We start from the raw sequence: 21,466 nt of genomic DNA, 5'->3' as shown, positions 1-21,466 counted from the left end.
GAGGAGGTAAAAAGTGAATCAGTTAATGCTCCATCTCTATACTTAGGCAGAACACAGGAAACTAATCAATTGATTAGTGATTTAGTTGCAAATTTTAATTAAAAAAGGAACTGTTCAGTATTGAAACTGCTTTTTCATAGATGTGGCCTTTCATTTATCATAACCAGTTGTAAACATGGTAGGGTTGCATGACATTGTAATTCAAGATTATAGGTACTAGTTAGAAAAACTATACAATGATCATAGCTAATGGTTTAAAACTTATTTGCTCTTCAAATTTTTTACAGCTTACAAGTTACAAGAAGAACACTGTCATAAAAGCCACATTAACTGCTGCTGAAATGTCTGACCCCCACACAAAGGAAGTGCTAGCTTTCCAAGTGGGACTGATTTCTGGAGTCATGTTCTCCTTTTTGTGCTGGACTTCAGCAACAAGAGCATCAAGTGTTTATGTACCAACTCATTTGTACGTACCCAAGATACAGTGTTTCAAAATGCTTTAACCATCTGTATGTCCATTGAAACATGATTTTACCATCATGGAAAAGTTAATCTATTTATTTTCCCAAATAAAGCTACAACTGGTTTTGGCTTTTGCTTTTCGGAGGATTTAGCTTCTGTTTCCTTATGCAGACATGGGCACTCACGGCATCTAACAAGGTTTGTTAACCAAGCCAACCACTTTTCACTAATTTCCTTGTTGAAGGATCTAGTTGTTGGACTGTCATCAATTAATATCCGTTTTACTTTCAGCTTTTCTGATAATTTTTTTGGTTAATCGTCAATTAAAAGGAGACATCTTCTCGATTTTTATTATAGCTGTTGCAGCCTCTGAAGCGGCTATTGGACTTGGCTATTGAATTTGCGCTCTATATAGGATTGCATTGTTGTTTGGATTGCAATTAATAAGATTGAGAAGGTGTTGGTTAATGATGTTTGAACATGTACTTGTTTTAAGTGCCTATTTATTTTCTATCAGTATCTCTATTTTCTGTGCTCCTACATATCACAATAGCGGCATCTGTCTTTCTGATTATTTTGGTGTTTATGGTTATGCCGTCCATGGTTGCAGAATGCTCTGTTTGGTTCTTTGGTCTACCGCCTCTAATATTGCTATGTAGCAAAATGAAGCTTAAATGGAATGTAAAATCTGAGTACTTCACTGTGTATAGGAGCTCAATTCCGTTGGTCAATGTGGGGTTGCTTGAATTCCAAGCCAAGAATGCCTTCAATTCAGCTCCTGTTGGCCAGTTGAGTATGTGAAACTTTTCCTCTGACTTGGTTTTGAAATGTGTGGTCATTCTAGAATATTGCATTGTCTGAATCCCCAGTCCAAATACACTTAGTTCTAGGGGGCGTATCAACCTGTCTTTCTAATACATGAATTTCCCTAATCTTTACAGGAATTTGTTACATGCATGTTTTCATACGGTAGTCGTGAAATATAATCTGCCTTCAAGTGGTAAACTTAACAAAACAGCATGTGTGACTCACTCGTAATTAGGGGTGCAATCGAGGCGAGTCGAGCTCGAGTAGCACCATACTGGAGCTCGAACTCGATCACAATCAGTGTTACTTGGGCTCGAGCTCGAGCTCAAACGAGTATATAAATTTGGACTCGATCTCGACTCTATAAAATCAAATTAAACTCGAGCTCGACTCGTTTGAATTCGAGTAAATATCAAGCCTGATCTATTCGAGATCGAGCTCGAGTTTTGAACTAAACCTATAAATATTTTCTCAAAATATATAATATAAATATAATATGAATATATAATATGAATATAATATGAATATATAATATAAATATAATATGAAAACTTGATTAAACTTGTCGAGCACTCAAGTATTTATTTTTGGAGCTCGAACTCAACTCGTTGAATGTAGCTCGAGCTCGAGCCAAGCTTTTGATCAAGCCGCTTGCAAGCTACTCGCGAGCGGCTTGACTTGATTGCACCCCTACTTGTGATAATATTCTTGTTTCTTTGCATGGCTTTTTTGAGGTAGAACTTTAAGTTGACACCAATTAGTTCAAGCATACAACCTAGGCACTTGTCAGAGTGATTGATAGTTTTCTATGATGAAGATGAATACATGTGAATCCCATGTGATTTGTTAAAATGGATTTAGAATCTTTGATAGCTAAAGAATGGCATCTAAGTTTGACATTACCATGGAGATCCATGTATACATCCACTTTTTTTATCTGGAACTAAGAAGTTGACAAGCAGCTAAGTGTTCAGTAAACTAGTGTTATAGGTTGTTTATCTTACACATGTTTGTCAACCAAATGTATTGGTACAGGCATGAGATTTTGGGTGAAGTAACTGCACTCAGCAGTGATGTTCAAAAGTTCATGGTTAGGGAAAAAAGGAGGCCTTTGATGCATGGTTGCCTGATCTCATGCATTTGATAGCTGTGTCAACTTGGAGTATACTGCAAAAATGCAAAAAAGGTTTTATCTGTCTATTATGTGCCCTAGAAGGCACTCATGTAAAATTCTAGTAGTATTATTTACTTCCTAAACTGTTCCATGACCTTGCGTCTTTTGTAAATTTTATCCTCGAAACAAATCATTCCAACCCCTCACAAGGCCTCCCCCGGGCCAAAGAAATACAACAACACACTGTAGATGAAGCATAAATGAGGGAAAACAATACAAAGCATTCTTGTTAGTTCAAGTTCGCAATTAGCATAAACTAAGACAAAATGCTACAATAGGTCTTATATTCCCATAAGTAATGCAAAAGCAACTATGCAAGATTAAAGCTATCAAAGATTCTAAATCCATTTTAACAAATCCATTTTATCAACGAACTGCCTTAGGCCTACTTTAAGACGTTCAAAGACGGGTTTTTCACGCCAAGAAGAGCTCTTTCTTACAATAAAGAAATCTGAAATTTTTTCTCAAAATATTATTCATCATAAAAAACGACAAAACTAAGGCATATTTATAGCCTTTATACGACCCTATTCCTAATCAAACTAGAACTCACTTAACTAAACATTAACTACTAAGAAAAAGACTCTAATTCGACTACTAACTAAAGCAACTAACTCAAACTTGGCTCCAACCATGGTCAACATAGATTATTCTTCTAAAAAGTAACGACTCACTAACATGAAACCAACATTAATCAATCCAACCTCAACAATCGGCTGGAAAAAATTGAATAAAACAAACGACAACTATAACTAATAACAAGACCATTCACTTAAGACTCAAATTGATGCAAATGAACTTGATAAGCTTCAAAGTCAACTAGATACCGCATCAGAAAACCTTTTAGATGAAAAATCATAATTTAATAATAATGAGATATAAAAAAAAGGCTTTTTTTTTGTTTATTATAAAAACACTTTCTAGTTATTTATATACCCAATATAGTTAATCTTATTCATTATATGTATTTAATGGATTAGAAGTAGACATCTATCATTTAGTACGTCTAAATCTTTTTTACCTCTTGATAATAGAAAAATAATATCAATTACGTACATACATTGAAGACATCAATAGAATTTACGTTACACTTGCAAATCAAGTAGATATGCAGTGATGTTTATATAGGAGCAACTAATGTGGTGTTATCTCAATTTTGTCACCTTTTCTATTTTAATTTTCGAGATTAACATGTTTTTAACTCTAGAATGCAAAGCGTGTTACTCATACAGTAGCACCAAAGCATCCTTATGAAGCTCCGTCTTACTAATACAATGAGTGTTACTTATATTCAGTGGGTTATGGTTAGCACACTTAAACTACATTTGACTTGCTATGTAAAGACACAAATCACAATTATTGGAGCCCTACATTTAAATACATTCTCAAATTGATCATACTTGTCCAAAGCACTAGAATACTTAAGGTTTTTTTTAAAACATTTTTCTAACAGAGGCATGAAATTTAAAAAGCGGGGAAAAGTGATCATAGAAGAATTTGAACCTACAACCTTTAATCCCTAGAATCACATCTTCATCCGTTAGATCAATGCCTCCTTGACTCACACTTGATGTCCCTGTTAACAAGCCTTATAAAGGCAAATCGATTCCTTTTATGATTCATAACTTAAAAAAAAAAAAACTTTTCGCACCAGATTGTAACTTATTCATTCATTAACATCAATCTTTTCAATCTATACACACGCATTGAGTTTGCTTCAATCCAAAGTGTATAGAAATCTTCTTATACCTAACCAAAAGAACTAAAAAAGCCCAAAAAAAGAAGAAGAAAAGAAACAACTAAATAAAAGGAAAAGAAAAGAAAAAGAAAAAAGGAAAAGCAGAATTAGTTGAAACAGTAGAAAGTGAGAGCAGAGTACCTTACAACTATAAGTCCATCCATATAAATACCAAACCTAACCACCAGTAATAACTAATCCAAATGCTACAACTCATAACCCCTCACTCTTTTTCTCCTAAATCCTCTTCTCCGCCTTATAGTAAAAACCCCAATTAAATTAAATTAAATTTCTTTAGAAAAACTTTCCCATTTCTTCCATCGATTTCTCTTCATCATTGATGGCTACCAATGGAGCTCCTCTGGTAAGTGCCCTTTCTTTCTTCCTTTTTTTTTCACTGTATTTCTGTATTGATCGCGGATGATTGTACTGTGAATGGGGGAGGAAAAGAATAGTGTTGATTATAGTGATTTAATTCTTTTTTAATTTTTGGAAAATTTTTGTGTTAGGGCGATGGGGATACGAGGACGAGCTTGGAGAAAATCAAGCGGCAATTGGCTTCTGGTTCTGGTCGGAATTTACTGCAAGGTCCTCTGCTGAAACGATCGGAGACGGTAAGATTGGAAAGAGGGGAAATGATGTCTTTTTGTGCTTTTCTTTAGCTTTCGGTTTTTGGTTTTTGCATGTTTATTTTGGATTTTTCTTAAGCTGCAGCTGATTAGGCTTAGTCTGAGGGTGTGAGGTAATTCTTTGGTTTATTAGGACCAATTTGTAGGGTTTAATATGTGTGTACTAGCTTTGTTATTTTGCAAGGCTAGTGAAATTCCGCTTCCTGCTGTTATATGGGAATCACGGGGCTGAACTAGAGACTAAATATCTATAATATTGGTGTTTTTAAGACCCCTTATGGGCTCTATTGATCATTCGTTGTTTTGCTATGACAAGATAGGTTGTCCGGCGTATTGAAATGGGGGAGGAATGATCATTTAGTCTGATGAGATTGGTGTTTTCTCTCTTAATTTCTTATTTTGTTCTTATGCTTACTCAGTTCTGCTTATTTGGGTTGTGGGATGTCTGATTTGAGTAAAAGATTTAATACGTCTGGGTCCATTCCAGTAGGCAAAGATTAGAAAATGTCATAGCTGATACCAAAGACGTGTGACTTGAAATGAGTCCTTTTATTTATTTTATCTATTTATGTTTTGGGCACAAGATGTGCTTTTTAAAAAGGACAAGAAGTCCAATTTGAGTGCATCTTGTGAAACTATATGATGATCCCCAGTTATGGAGGAATTGAAAAGAGACTGGACTATATGACAACCACCAGTTATGGAGGAACCGAAAAAAGACAGGTTTATTGGTAGGTAGTCTTTATCTGAATTGAACAGATAAAATTTCACAATTCAAGGTTCCTTTAGCTTGCCTGAGAGTTCATGTATCTGGTTTTTCAGTTGTTTTTGACTCGAGCTGTGACTGAAGAGGATTAACAATTTTGAAAAGATTCTTAAGTAGAGTGTTGAGGATAAATGCAACTTACTCCATTCAAAGCCATTTTATGCAGAATGATGAAGGGGGAACTTGGCTTTAAGAATTACTGAACTTTTGGTCAGAATTTATCAGGGCACCTAGTAATTTAAGGATTTTCACTTGAAAGTGAATATAGCAGTTTATGCACTTCCATGATATTTCTCTGGAGAAATTAAAGATGTTTGTTCATATTGACATGCGAACTGCAATTTGTCAGTGTCTCAAGAAACAGATTAGTGCAGGGGCTTTAGAAATCAATAGACTAAGGAAGAGAAGGTGTTTAAGCTGTGTACTCTGGGATGTAGAGCGGACTTTTGGGAGTGTGTGAGTTTTGAATTGATGCTTCCCATGGTATTAGTGTTCTTTATATTGATAAAATTACTTCTGATTGAAGCTTTGACTTAGCATGAATATGATGGCTAACTATTTTATTGCTCTTGGAGAAAGATTTTTTTCATTCACAGATTTCTGAAATTTTTTTCCCATGTAACTGAAGCATTTTAGATGTCTCATATCAACATCCATTCTTTTAGGAGCCATACCTGAGATTTTTCATTTTTTCTTTTTAATTACGATGAAGTATGTGATTTTAAAATTCTACAAATTGACAAAATCCTTTTATTGGATTATTTCTGTGTCAGTAATGGTCTTAAGAAGGAAGTACACTTTGTTACATGAGATGGTCAATGATTCTTCTTTGCTGTTCATATGTAGGTCTGCTATGTAGATTTTCTTTTTCTGTTTTCTTGGCGGAGTTTAACTATTTGCCAGATTTCACTCCTTGGGGCTTAGAACACTGAGAGAAAACAAAACCTGTCAGACACAAATTGAAATGACACTGTCCTCTCCCCCCCGCCCCTCTCTTCCCTCCACAACACCCCCCCAAAAAAAAAAAAGAATTTGACATGCAAAGTGACCAGTAGGTCCCTAGTATAGATTTGGTGGTGGCTGTGTGTAACTGTGGGTATGTATATGATCCGTGTTATTTTGGATTCACCCAATAGCTAATGTGGATTTCTTGTCTGTCTCAATAGCTGAGAAAATGGAATGAGAGATGGGTGATCTTGGACCCAACTACTGGAAAAATGGAGTACAAGTAAGATATTACCAGCTAGTTTTTTGGTCCTCTTGTTTTTGTTATTTATATTTGTTATTATAGTGCAGCTATTTCCTTGTGTTGCTTTTTGAGTCTTCAGGACCAGGAGAAACGAGCCTGCTGTCAAGGGGACCATTGTGTTTGATGCAAATAGCACAATAACAATATCTCCTGTAAACTTCCAGTAAGATTATTGTTGCTACTTTTCAGTTGAATTTGGTGAACTAAATTTACTGTCTTTTTCAGGTTCTCAAGTATGTTAGTCTTTTGTTTTGGTTTTAAGCTAATGCTATCTATTGTGTCTTATCTTGTTCCTCTGACTCAGTGGGCTACCAAAGTATGATGGCTGCTGTTTCTGTATCCATCTTTACTGATCTAAACTTCTTCTTCTTCTTCTACTTTTTTAATCTTGCTTATCTTTTCTAACAGAGTAAGTAAGATGGTTGGGAAGGGGGAGCATGGAGATTGTTACTCTCCAAACGACTTGTGTTGTTTTTTTTTTTTTGCTTGTTTGATGCTTAACTGTTCTCCTTAGATATTGGGACACCACAGAAAAAGGACTACTTCCTGTGCGCAGAAACTCCTGGTGCTGCTAGAGCTTGGGTATCTACTTTACAGTGAGTTATCAGCTCTTTGAAAAATCACCCCTATGAGTACGTATAATAGCGGATATTCCATGTGTTAGAATTTTCAATATAAGTTTCATGCTTTGTCATGAACTCAAATTTCATAATTCAATACTTTTTACTTTTGGGTTTCATCCATGTTATTCTTATGACAGAAGGGGATCCTTAGATGGCTCTACCTGTATCTTGCAGTTGCATGTGGTCGTTACCTTTTGCTATAAATCTTATATCAAAGATTGTGTTAACTTTCCTTTTTTGCCCTTTTTTGGCCTCATATTAAAACCAGTGCCACACAACTTGTTTTAAAAGCTCATAAAGAGGCTGTGAATTCCTTGAGTGGGAATGGATCGACAAAATTAGGGACAGTTGCCACAGTGGTTGCTGCTGCTAATTCAACAGCTATAGAGGCATCTAAGGAAATTGAAGCAGCAATGCAGATTACCGTGAGAAATGCATTAGGAAACATGTTAAATAGGACCGCTGATGGTCCCATGGATGACCTATCAATTATGAAGGTGAGTTTGGTACCTATCATTGTGCTTTTATAATTGTATTGCAAGCAGTAGTGGTGGCAGGTACAGAGAATTGGTAAACTTGGTCCCCTTTGTTGCCTCGTCTTGTGATAATTTCATAATTACAGATACTTTGTTTGTTAAATAGGAATTTTTGCTTCATTACTGTGCTTAATTTGTTAAAAAGTATTTTTCATACGCTTGGCTGTTACCATAATGCTGCTTGATTTCATGTTAAAGTTTCTTCTGTTTAATTACTTAGTGCCTATTTGCGCCCAAAAAAAAAAAGAAAAAGAAAAACTTAGTGCTTTATTTATATTTGAGATTGGATATCTCTGTCTTGGTAATGGCAAGAACTTGCACTTTAGGATCTGAGTTTATCAAAATGCCAGAACTCCTTAATCTTAAAAATCTCAAGTGCTCTGCACTTTACCGTAATTTTTGTGAATTTTTTGGACCATTAATCAGCTTGACTGCCAATGAGTTAAAGCTAGATTCTGCTCCACTCTAAGTGCCTGGATGGTTCTTTCATTGGTGCCCTTTATCAAGGAGAGCTTGTAAGCTTTCTGTGGAATCATATAGGGATTGTTAAGAGACAAAACTCCATGTCGATTTCCCAAGAAAGTAATGTTATCTTGGGCAAATTTCAGAAGAGTATTGTTCCTTAGGACACCTTGTACCACACAGGATTTCCAGGATTAACTCCATTCCAGGATTTCCAGGATTAACTCTATTACAGTTTTGTGACAGGATTAGGGTGAAACAATGCCACCCAGCTCGTTACCCCTTTGGGTTTGGGGTCCCTTACGAAGTTGTGCACCTGGTCATATATGTAGTTAAACTAACTCCATATAATGTTTCTATAGAAAACTTTTTAGACTGAAAATACAGCTATTTGTTGTCTTTTAAAGAAAATTCGAAGTTTTCGATTTCTTTATATTGTTTCTACTTTAAATCTATTTTTGGTCATATAGGAAAAGTGCTGTTGTCATCATGTATTTATCTTTTTTTCTTGAATATAGCACATTTATTTTTTTTTCAATTTCTTTTGTAAATAGTTCAATGGGCGAAGTGGAAGAGATGGATGCAAAATTTCTGTTTATCTGTTCGAGTTTGTGTGCATATATATTAGTTTGATGTTAGTGACTACAACGTTGTTCTACTGAGTTGTTTTACTGAGAAGTTTGTTGATTAGATCTTTTGAGTCGATTGTTTAGGTGACCACTTTGTGTATTAAATTATCAAGTTCACTGCAGGGGTTTTTTTTTGGCCCCTTTTTATTAGTAGGTTACCCTACTAATAAAGAACTCGGAGTATTAAGTGGGAGGGAGTCTGGTAAACCAAATCTTGTAAAGGTCTGGGTTGGGTTTTTGTAGCATATATAGGGCTTGCATTATAGATTACCTAATTGAGCATGTATCTGCGCCTATCACATATCCGTAGTCTAATTGGGAGTTGGTTTTCAGGTTGACACGTAGGCATCTTAACGTGGTAATGGAGTTGGGTTCAGTGTTTTTATTCCATTCGAGCCAGTTCACAGTTTCAAATGAGACTGAGTTCATTCCTAGTCAATCTAAGTTTTTATGGGCTCTTGTTAATCATGAGTCGTGTGTGACACAGGTGTTAAGGGAGAGTGTTTAATCAAATTAGAGGGATCTGAAAATAAATTAGTGCAATCTTGAGCCATTTTGCCAATTGCTAATCCAATTGCTAATTGCTAATTGGTTTTTAGCTTATTGAAGTTGTTTTACAAATGTTAGCATACTTTGTCGTTGTGACCACCTATCTATGAATTTACTGGCATTTTTTGTACATTTTTCTGCGCCCATGCCTCTTGTATAATGTTGCAGAAATTCTTTTACACATCAGAAATAAAGATGGTGCTACGAGCTACGATAGAAATATTGCATTACATCGTTTCTTGTATAAGCAAACTTAATGCAACTAAAAGCTTCCTGTTTAGGTACATTTAAGCCTTTGGTGCACTAGTAACAATTTTGAAATCCTACTGTAAGGAAAAGCATTCATTACTGTTTGATGAACAATGCTAAGCAAATTATTTGGTTTTTCATATTCATGTCGGGTAGAATGTTCTGAAGTGCTAAAGCAACGCTTGATCCTCAAAAGTTAGTAGTAATTTTAAATTCTCACTCCCTCTGTTTTTCCTTGGAGAAAATTGCAAAGCAACTCTTTTGATGACAAAAGCAGTTTTGTGGTAATTGGTGTGCTTACTCTTCGAATATGAACACTTTAATTGCCTCTCTCCAAATATCTATCTCTGGGTCCCACAGCAAAGTTTTGTTCCTCATTTGTCTCCTGTTTCTTCGTCTCATTTTCTTTTAAAAATCCCTTCCAGACAACCCACACGTCTCTCTCTCTCTCTCTCTCTCTCTCTCTCTCACACACACACACACACATTTTCTTTCTCTACCCGAAAATGTCACATGAAGATTCTTTCTTTCAAACTTAATTTCCGTTCATGGAACTAAAAAAGAAGTAGAGATTGGGGAGGGAGAAGGAAGGGGGTTGCAAAAGAAGAGACTGATGCTTCTTTTTTTTTTTTGGGTGGAATGGTTGGGGCACCCTTAAAAGTGATGGTTGCAGAAAAAGGGAAAGGGGAGAGACGCAGAGACAGAGAGAGATAGAGATGGTTGCAGAAAGAGGAGACTAATGCTTGCTTTGTGGTTGGAATGGTTGGGGTGGCCTTGAAGTGATGGTTGCAGAAAAAGGGGAGAGAGAGAGAGAGAGACCAGTGCGTTGGGCGTATCCGGTGGTGGCATGGGGTGAGAAGAGAGAAAGTGAAAGGTGTATGGTGCAGTGGCTGTTCTCACATTTTGAAGGTAGAATTTGGCAGGTTTTAAATGGTTCTAGCTGAGAGGTGGCAGCAGAGATTAGATGGTTCAAACTGGGAAGGGAAGGTTGGTTAAGGATTGGGTAGGGCTGGGACAGTAAACTGTAATGGGTGGTGTATCCTGAAAACAGTTAATTAAAGTCAAAGAGTGTCGAATTACTATCAAAGGTAAGCTTTTCAATTAATTTAAATTTGCTCTGGCAGCGTCAACATCCTTTTCAGCCGTCCATGCTTAAGAGAAACAACTGAGCATTTTTGGCCTAACCGGCCAATTTGTTAGTTTTCTTGTGATGCTTAGGCTTGTATGGGACTGAAATGCATCTCTCTCTTGCTATCTATATATATATATGCTGTTTGGATGGTCTGTGGCTAGTGGTTAATATGCTAAATTCATGTTGTAGGAAACATTAAGAGTGAAGGATGAAGAGCTGCAAAATTTGGCTCGAGAACTTCGTGCTAGGGATTCAACAATTAAAGAATTAGCAGAAAAACTTTCTGAAACTGCTGAGGCTGCTGAAGCAGCAGCATCTGCAGCTCACATGATGGATGAACAAAGAAAAATTGCATGTGCAGAGGTTGAGCGTTTGGCCAAAGACTATGGGAAACAGCTAGAGTCATCCATGTTGAAGGTGTGCCTTTTTTTAATCCTACCAATTTTTCAGATCTTATCGTATTAGTCAGCTGCCTTGAAGGCTTTTGGAATTTTAGTATGTATTTATCTATATTTAGTTGACGTGCTGTTGAATATGTAGCTAAGGGAGTCAGAAGACAGGGTTGTGGTGCTCAGCAAAGATAGAGATCAGCTTATAAAGCAAAGAGACTCTGCCATGCAAGAAGCACATTTATGGCGTACTGAGCTTGCGAAAGCAAGAGAACGGGTTGTAATATTGGAGGGAGCTGTTGTCAGGGCTGAGGAAAAGGCTAGAGTTGCAGAGGCTGAGGCAGAAGCTAGAATAAAAGCTGCAGCAGAAAAAGAGGCTGCAGCCATTAAAGAGAAACAAGAATTGCTGGCATATATAAGTGCATTACAAGAACAACTAAAAAGGTTGGTCCTTAATGAATCATGTGTAGATGCATGGCTTGCTTATTCTGTATTGAGTTTGTTGGCCTTCATTTTCCTAATTTTTGGAGTCGGTCACAGTTCAGACCTACTTTTGATTAGAGTAATTAAGGCAAGAAAAAGAGGTGCATTGGGAAGAGGATAGGATTGAAGAAAGGTGTTCATTTAGTGATTAAATAAAAGAAAACTGTAAGAAATTGTGTGATGGGGGTAAGGAGCAGTTTCAGATGAATTGATGAGGTGTACAGGACAAGAAACACAAGTTCATACAAAATAAGTAACTCAATATGGATGCAACTCTTTAATATTTCAACCTTAAATGGAACCAAACATTTGAGAAGACAACATCTAAACCTTGTGAGGTCCTTAAATTCCAAGCTTTCTCCATTGGATGGAATGGAAATATCAAGCTTCCTCCATTAGCAAAAATCCTGGAACAGGAGACGGTCTAAATGAAGATATGATCACTCAGAGCTAGCAATTATCAGAGTAAAATATACTTAGTAAAGGTCTTTCCTTTCCTGGTGTAAAACATGTTTCTCCCATATGTTTGGACCTACTTTCATGTGATAATTGGGCTTGCACTTATTTTTGCTGTTTCTGTCCCCACCTTTTTTTGGGGTGGATAAAGATCCTTGTTCCAAATGGCAATTGTACATTTCAGGTTCTTGATAAATCGAAATCCTTATCTGTCTACAGGCAGCAGGTTGACACCAAACAAGTATTTGAGGAGAAATCCGAGTCATGTTCTGATAGTAGTAACGTTCCTCTGACCAAGCATGTGGATCCATCAGAGGAGAATGTCGATAAAGCATGTCTAAGTGTTTCTAGGGCTATTCCTATGAACAGAGAAAGTATAGTTCATCTTGCGGTGGACCCGGCCAACATGGAGCCAAGTGGAGACGGAGAATGGAATGACATTCAAACAACAGAGGCACGAATAGCTGACGTGAGAGAGGTTGCACTTGAGACCGAAAGGAGCAGCCTTGATATACCTGTAGTCAGTTTGCCTGTAGATACTGAACATGACCAAGGAGTGAACTCTTCTCATCAGCCGTAGGATCAATTCCATCCTAAAAGGTCCGAGTCATGAACATAAAGAAAGAAGCTTCTTCTTTCTTTCTTTCTTTCTTATTATTATTTTTTAAAAATTTTATTACGTTCTTGTGTATGGTGCTAAATTTTTGGAAAGCATACCGGATTCTTATTTAATGTTGATATCAGGTTCCATTTTCTTGGTACAATGTAGGACAGATTTTCATGTTGATCCATTACTATGTAGAGTGTAGCTGTTGACTGCTTATGTTCCTTACAATGGCATACAAAAACCAAAATCAAAAGAGGCTTTTTCTTCCCTGTTGCATGACACCGTGAGTTGTAATTTAGTGAATTTACTTGAATACTAACAATTTTCAAATTTCAGATTACACCCTTTTCCTTTAATGCTGTGGCATTTCTCTCTAGTTGTCTTTTGGATGGCAGTCCAGGCCCCAATGGAAAGCTGGCCTTTTTGCCGGAAGTGCTTAATTGCTTTTCTCTGAGGATAATTCTTCAGTGACTGCCTAATCCCGTTTCCGGTAGTTAATTTTGTTTGGATGGTTACTTATTTGCAAAATTTTATTTGCTTGCACTATCAACATGTTTTTCAACCCCTTTTCTATCTCATAGTAAAAAAGTGATATAGTTTTTTTTTTTTTCAAAATATTATCCCAAATAATCTAATTACAAAACACACTTTGTGAAGATTTCTGCTACCTGAAAGGTTTCTGTTGATATCTAGAACTTGTGATCGTTTTGGTTCTTGACTATTCAGCTTTATCACCGATCTGGTCGAGATGATTGCAGCTCAAAGTTTGGAAAGGAAAGGCAATTGAAAATACAGAAACATATTTCATTTCTTTCTTAAGAGTAGTTGGTCACCAAAGGCTCTACTGAAAAAATTATACATTCGTCTGGATCGGTGATGGTTCAGTCCACTTGATCCCCTTGGGTCCTCCCTCCCTTTAGTATAGAGTAGGAGTAGATCTCACTTAGAATCTATTGTGTCCGACGAAAAAAAAAATTCATTTCTTCTCATAATGCCACACATAGAAGAGCAGGATCATTAGAGCTGGGTATTAGGGAATACCTTTGTCCTTCTGTCCTTTGTGATTTCCTGCTGGACATTAAACGTTATAATGCAATGACCTCTGCTGTTGGCAACTATTAAACCATAACGTCAAAATGGATATGCATTAAGAAAAAAAAAGTCTTAGCCTCACTGAAATTTATAAAGGGAAAAGTGGAAGCAAAGGAAATTAAAGCAAAGCCAAAAACAATTAAAGCAACACTGAGGATATCGGTTTCTCCAACTGCTCCGTTGGCTAAATTACTCTGCAATTCAATCGGCTACATAAACAACTGGGCTGGCACTCTTACTTCGCGAAATTACAGGACTTGATGTCATACAGTTTCTGAATGGTTGTCAACCTCAATCTGCAAAAGTGAAAATAGAAAAATATTCACACTCTTAGGATCTAGGTACGTATAAATGATATAAAAGCTAGCAGCCAACGTGGGAAAGCATACGAGTGAATTAAGCAGGAAAATACTCGTCTCTGGGATGCAAAAGATGAAGCAAAAACCACTGAAGGTTCATTTCAAAGATTTCATTTTAACAGTTTTCTTTAAATGTTTTCAATTGATTTTAAAGCATTTAACATTCAAAGACGCAAAATTCTAGAAATTAGAGGTCCTCAAATCCCCCTTTCCCTTTCCCACTTCTTAAATTCCACCCTTCCCGTATTAGGGGGAAAAAAGACACGAAATGCTTGAAGTGGACTTAACGACAATTAAATGTGAAAAGTTTTATATTTTTCTGTGTGAAATATTTTTTTAGAGTATCTGAAGTACTTGTTGCAGAGTGCCGGTGAATAGTTAATCCATGTATACAAGAAGGCTATGTAACGTTCTTCAGATATGAAAACTCATGGCGAGAATTTCTCATATAAACATGTTTTTGGGGAATCAAACGAATGACCTGATTTTCTTGCCATTGAAGGTTGTGTTTCATTGTGATCCAATTACTATGATCATTCAACTACATTAGCAAATGGTCTAGCTAGGTTAAAAAGGCTTAAATGCTTTACTTTTCAAGTTATTTGATGTAATCATTTTGAGGTGAGGTATCAAGTCCCCATCTTTGTAATTTAATCATTCTGGGAATCTGAAAAACCCTTTATATGGCATGTATGATTTAGGTTGGCTTTAAAGTTGAATTACGAATGATGTTGGAATTTCATAAACTATGAAGGCAAAATATCAGAGTTGGTATCAAAGCAAACCTTGCTTGGGGTCTGCGTGAGCCAGCGGGTTATGGTTCTAACTATGTAAGGCAGTGCAAGAAACTAAATACTATGCAAGGCTAAGTCCCATGTTCGACGGGGGACACCTTTAAAACTTGCGAGACTAAGTGCCACGTCTCCATGGCTTTAAATTTCGTCCACGTCTCAAAACTTGCGAGACTAAGTTTTGGCTCCTCCATGGCTTTAAAACTTGCGAGACTAAGTGCCACGTCTCCATGGCTCCTCCTTGGCTTTAAAGTTGAATTACTATTCTCAGTAAGCTCATCAAATGCCTATGAAAAGTGCTACATAACGGCTGTACATTCGTATAGTCATGATCAAGACTGGCATTTTAGTTTGATCTTGGTTGGCATTGATCTTGATTTCTTTTTCACCTTTCAAATTCGTCGATCATTTTAGTACTTCAACAAAAAAAAAAATTTTAATCGTTTCATCGGTCTCTTTTATCCGCCCAAATTTGTTGGATGCTGATTTGTGCAAATTCTTTTGGCTACCCTTTTATGACTTGTTTCCCTTTCAAATTTACCATAAGCAAAATGCGATTTCTGTTTCTACAGAAAATCTCCATCACGAAATTTCTGGTTCAAACAGTACTAGCTATGTGATCCGAAATATGTGCCAAAAGCTAAATGCTGATGCTGCAAGCATGAGATCAAAGAAGTTGTTGTTCAATGAAATGGAAACGGGGGATCACAGCTATATGCCCTTGACCCTTTAAAAGTGAGATGGAACCTGCAATTGCACATGATACGGCAGCCATTAAACTTCATAGTAGATACTCCTATGGAAACTCTCCATGGACAAACATCACCAAGGAGGAGCCAAAATTCCAAATCTAATTAACTACTAGTGATGTTGGTAAACATTTCCAAAATGAGCTAACTACTAGTGATGTTGGAAAACTTAACTGTCTAATCATCCCTAAGAAATATGCATTGATGTAACTTCCAGTGATGTTGGAAATCATTGTTAGGCATATTTCTCTATAAGAAACATTTCCAAAATGAGCTAACTATTAGTGATTTTGGAAAACTTAACCGTCTATCCTTCCCTAAGAAATATGCATTGATGCAATTTCTTCATCTTTTGTGTGATTTACTGGAAAATGAGAACATTGCTGGTGAAGATCATATATAATTGGTCTTCTTTGATAGCTCAGTGAGGTCAGGGGAATTCTTCTACTGTGACATGAAGAGCCGCCAAGGTTTTGCTTTCACTAGAGGATGGGATACATTTTTAGGTGCATAGGCTTGAGGGCAAGGCTAAAGGCATGGTTTGTTTTACCCGTGCTAGACTAGATGAACCGCTGTCTGTAATCAAGATTGCAGCTGGGCACCACTAGAGTTTTCACATTGCTCTAATAAATTTTTCTTGACAAACAACAATATCTATACTACTCTACCTAATACCTATATTATCCAACTCTAAAGGCATCGGAAGACCCAACTAGATTGTCGAAGGGTTAGAGGGAAACCACCGCAGGGGTGCACTAGTTAAAAGTGACGAGCTCTTAGTAACCATAATAATCTTGGAATGATCAAACTACTCACGAGTAACATGCCTTAAAATCAACTTATAGCGGGCATAACATAATTGCAAAAGCCTGAACTACAAGGACAAATCATCAGTCATTGTACAGAACAGATAATTACAATTAGAACGTCACAAAGTTGCAATGGAATGAGAAATGATGTAAGATTTCCAACGATACAAAAAATATATATATTTATATGTTTGGTACAGGAGTTCTTACAAAACAAAATGTTAAAAAGTTTCAAACACCAAAATTCTATGAGCCTCTCATTTGGTTGCCTGCGCAATAATAGTACTCAAAGAACTTGCCTGCTCTTTGGCAGCCTCAACTAAAGCATCCTGCAAGTTATCATGAGTTAGAAATTCCTCTTAGACCTGCCAAGGAAATAATGAACCAAAAACTTTGAAGTACCATACCTGTGCAGCAATAAGACGGGCCACGGTTTTCTTGCTAGATTCTTGAGGTTCACCAGCAATCAAAAGTTCATCCAATATGTAATAAGCCTGCCAGTTGTTTGATAGGAAATTATGAATTCAGGAAACACACAAATCATGCGGAGTTGCTGGCATTAACCAGGATTTTGCAGAGTTGAGTTTGTTTCGAAAAGTCAACATAGATGTCAGCATCAGGTCGCTAAACAGTCAGACAACTAAATACAAGTTCTTCAGAGTATTTCAAGGCCAAAACACGGAGTTTCTTCAGACCTATCCAATAACCTTAAAACACCAAAATCGACATCTAACCTCCATGGTGGATAAATCCCAAGTTCAGGGACAAGGACCATAATAAAATTCAATTAAACACCAAACACCATCAAATGCAAAAAATACATTGCACATTTTGATCTTCAGTAACTAAGACGAAGGAGCAGAAGCCTATTGTATTGAGAGTGCTCTTTTATGCAGATGAAATGGACAGCAAATAGGAAGACTCGCACAAATAACTAAAGCAGTCCACTTGTCACATCCAAGCCTCACATAATAAGATGACACAATGTATATGAAAATACGTAGATAGAGATGTATCAGAACAAATTGAAGCAGAGACCCATGACATATGGAACTAAAACAGCAATTTATATAGAATGGTCATATGACTTCCCTTGTCCAACTAAACTGATTTCAAAGGTGAAACTTCTAAGCGAAGCTAGTAGCGGATCAACTCCTTGGACAACGTTCAGCCATTTGAAAAGTACCCATGTAAAAAGTTAAATAAACACCAAGTGGATCTAATCATTAGCCCTCAGTGATGGTACTAGTTCCATGAAACTATAACCTTCCTTTGCTACCACCGAATAATCCCCAAAGAAGACTTCGAAAAGTATGTACTTCCATCTACATCAACAATTTAACAAACCTCATAGCATGGTAACTATTTTCTTGTAAATGATGCATCTCAAAGCTTTTCAGAAGGGTCTAAGGAATTTAACAAAAATGTAGCACTCTCAGTTTTGAGCTACTAATAACAATATCATACCTTGTGGAAATTGAAGATCAGATCAAGCTCACAAACCTATCCAAAAAGAAAGATACCACCACATCAATACAAATCAGTACTCACAATCACTATCAATCTTTTTCAGCCTTATAAGTGATAACAATCATTACTCTATGGTTAATAACATTTAACCAAGCTCACAACAAGCCAACTTACAACAACATCCCATTGGTAAAAGAGATACTAACAGTTCTAAAATGGTGTCGACAAGTTGTGGAAATTGACTGGCAACTACCAATGAAAAGAATTGATGAGAAAATCGGAAAGAGAACACAAAAAACAAGAAAAGAAAGAAAAAGGCTGAGGAAGCAATTGCCCAGACCCCAGCTTTTCCCAATCATAACACATCCTTTCTCTATACCCGGTCCTGGTCTCTCTCTCTCTCTCTCTCATATCAGTGGCAACTGTATGGACACTATTCCTGTGTTTTATTTAAGTAAATCAATGTTCATGGGTGGTGGCTGCTGGTCATACGAGGTGAGGGAGAAAGAGGGGCGGGTAAGCATATGTGTGTGTGGTGGTTTGACTCCCATAAATGGTTTTCATGGTCTGGACAGAGTGCTCCATTCAGGGTTCATAAGTGGATCAAAAAAATTATTAGTCACGGAGAGAAATGATTGCTTTTTCTTTTTGCTTCTTATTTTGGATTTCTATTTCAATTTTCTACTACCCAATATTGCTAATTTAAACAGTGAATAGTGTTTTCAGAAAATCAATATTAATTTATACGAGACAATATGAAATGCTTTGAGACTAGACTAGAAGGTGTTTTTTTCAGTCCACTCATGAGTCAAAGTGGACAAATTAATTTCCAGATGGCAGCTGTTACGGTAGTTTGGGCAAATCTCAGGTTCAAATGTAGTTAGACCATTTATATGGACTACTCTAAAGTTCAGCAGGCTTACACTTCCAAAATAACGATCTAGAATCTCAACAAAATGGTGAATAATTTCAAGGACCTCCAGTTCATTGTCGTCCTCGTCAATGCACATGCAGAAGTAGAGGCTGGCATATCTGCCAAATTAAAAAAATAAAAGCAAAAAAAAGTTAATTATGTAAAAAATATTAGACAGGAGAAGGAGGCAACAGAACGCAAGAAAAAGTCTACCTATATGCATTGAGGTCGCCAATTAAAAGTCTTAAAAGTAAATGGACGACTGTACAATACCTTTTATAAACAACCTTGTAACCTCTCCACTCCACAAAGTTGCAAAGCTTTGGGCCTCGAGTGAGAATTAAGCCACTGAGCTCTCGGATTACCTACAAAATTTATGCAAACTCAAATACAGTTCTTCAGTTGATTTCCAAATGCATATAGCATTCTTACAATACGCAAGCTGCGATTTGCATATAAGGCTACTATTAATATATATGCAGTGTCTCATATCACAACAAGCTTAGACATCTTTCATTCACCTTTGCCATAACAATCTTTTTTACCAACTTGGAGCTCATTATCCAATCTCCCCTCCTCCCCCTCCCCCCCAAAAAAAAAAAGAAAATCATATGATGAAAAACAGCCAAGATTCTTCACCTCAACTCCAGATAAAGCTAAAAAGAGAAAGGTGAATATTGGCGGAAAACAAGGCGCCTATTTCTTTAAGATATTTTAGTTTCCTTAGACTAAAATAAGTTAAAAAGAAGTACCTTGGTCCTTTCCTTCTGGGAATAAGGTGAATACCACTTTGTCAACCTGACTTTACCTTGCCGGCTAATTAGAAGCACAAAGTGAATCTAGAAAAGGAGAAGCTATGATCAATGCAAGCTTCGATCAGATAAATGTCCACAATCCAAAGGGGTAAATTATACAGCTATAAGGATTTTTCAAATGGAAAGAATAAACAAGCCACAGTATTGTTAATTCTTAAACAAATCAGCAGACCAAATAACAACATAGCAACTGAAAGGGTTAAAAGCCAAGATAATCGGTGCATTAAACTCAAACTCAACTTTCATCGTCAGAAACTAAGAAATCAAAAATAGCAATAGCAAAAATAAAAACAATATGCAGACTAAACCAAACAAATTAAAAATCCCAATTAAATTTAGCCAACCAAGATCAGAAATTGATTCATATAAGTAAAAGACAAATTTCCAGATGCAAAAATCAATCAGATTTTGATTACAACAATAAAAATGCATTATTTTATGACAATTCAAGCAACCATCGGTTCAAATAATTACACATTACTGAAGTTTCAGATCCACAATCAACAAGAGTTAATCATAAAATGTTAGGCAAAGGGTAAAAAGAAATCAATCAAATTAAATGAAAAAGATAAAAATAAAATTAACGGTTTATTAGCTCATGAAAATCAAGGGTTCTTTTTTTCTTTTTTATGCAACTGAGGGAGGGAATTCGCACTTGGAATAGTTACCATAATGGTGTCGATTTTGGGGCTGGGTATTCCGGTGATTGATCGACGACCGCCGCCAATCGATTTGAGCTCGTCTCAGTCTTGAGAATGGAGCTTAGAAACGTGAACGTTTTGAGATGTCGGATTATCTCGGGTTCTTTCACAATCCGTTCGTATTTGCACCCCAACTGACTTTTCACAAAAAGGCCAAAAAAAGGCTCTTGTGTTGTTTTAGAAACCACCCTTGAAGTTTCTGACTATATTAGTAGCCTACCTTCAGGTTTCGAGAATTACACTAATTTCTCTTGAAATTAATTATCATAAAATATTTAGATCCAATCAATAATTAAAAAGTGATATTAGGAGAGAGAGAAAAATATGATTCCATCATTGCCGCTCATTTACTAAATTATTTAATTAATTTAATACCAACAAATACATTAAAGAAAAATAGTAAAATTTACTATTTATTATTAGGGATCAAATCATATATTGCATAAAAAAATAGTGTGCCATTTTATATTTTGCACTTAATATAAGATCCAAATTATCAAATCATATATAGCATCAAAAAAATAGCATACCATTTTATATTTTTTACTTAATACAAGATCCAAATTATTCTTTTCAGTTACATACCTATTGTCAAACATGATTAATAACAAATAATAAAAAATTTTGCAATCAAAATATTAGAGAATAAACTTTAACATCATAAATATTCGTATCAACATATTAAGGTTAGTTGTTGAGATTTTTATGATATTAAAGTTTGCTTTTTGTAATATTTTGCTTACGGATTTTTTTTAATTATTTGTTGTTGATCACGTTTGACAATGAGTTTGTAACTGAAAAGAGTAATTTGAATCTTATATTAAGTG

At 36.1% G+C, this 21,466-nt stretch overlaps 2 protein-coding genes and 1 long non-coding RNA gene across 3 annotated transcripts; 2 read left to right on the top strand and 1 right to left on the bottom strand.

The window, feature by feature from the left end:
- The first annotated feature begins 4,382 nt into the window (after positions 1 to 4,382).
- LOC113690477 (uncharacterized) lies at positions 4,383 to 13,097 on the top strand. The gene is made up of 10 exons (XM_027208394.2): positions 4,383 to 4,545; positions 4,691 to 4,795; positions 6,743 to 6,804; positions 6,905 to 6,988; positions 7,130 to 7,161; positions 7,340 to 7,421; positions 7,717 to 7,945; positions 11,195 to 11,422; positions 11,546 to 11,838; positions 12,553 to 13,097. The coding sequence occupies exons 1-10, from the start codon at positions 4,522 to 4,524 to the stop codon at positions 12,911 to 12,913; spliced, it is 1,500 nt and encodes a 499-aa protein (XP_027064195.1). The 5' UTR covers positions 4,383 to 4,521; the 3' UTR covers positions 12,914 to 13,097.
- A 36-nt stretch (positions 13,098 to 13,133) lies between these two features.
- On the top strand, positions 13,134 to 13,804 carry LOC140007630 (uncharacterized). Its single transcript, XR_011814946.1, has 3 exons — positions 13,134 to 13,223; positions 13,318 to 13,430; positions 13,667 to 13,804. It is a non-coding gene; the product is annotated as an uncharacterized lncRNA (long non-coding RNA).
- Positions 13,805 to 16,890: 3,086 nt separating this feature from the next.
- Positions 16,891 to 20,764, bottom strand: LOC113691125 (AP-1 complex subunit sigma-1). The gene is made up of 7 exons (XM_027209335.2): positions 20,607 to 20,764; positions 19,876 to 19,962; positions 19,397 to 19,488; positions 19,134 to 19,242; positions 18,208 to 18,243; positions 17,148 to 17,234; positions 16,891 to 17,069 (listed from the first exon to the last, which is right to left on the bottom strand). Exons 1-7 carry the CDS (start codon positions 20,607 to 20,609, stop codon positions 16,998 to 17,000), a joined length of 486 nt encoding a protein of 161 aa, XP_027065136.1. The 5' UTR covers positions 20,610 to 20,764; the 3' UTR covers positions 16,891 to 16,997.
- Between the last annotated feature and the right edge of the window lie 702 nt (positions 20,765 to 21,466).

This window comes from Coffea arabica, chromosome 5c (assembly GCF_036785885.1).
Source record: "Coffea arabica cultivar ET-39 chromosome 5c, Coffea Arabica ET-39 HiFi, whole genome shotgun sequence".
NCBI classification, from domain to species: Eukaryota; Viridiplantae; Streptophyta; class Magnoliopsida; order Gentianales; family Rubiaceae; genus Coffea; species Coffea arabica.
Note: the sequence above shows the minus strand (reverse complement) of the source record. Positions and strands in the feature narration are given on the sequence as shown.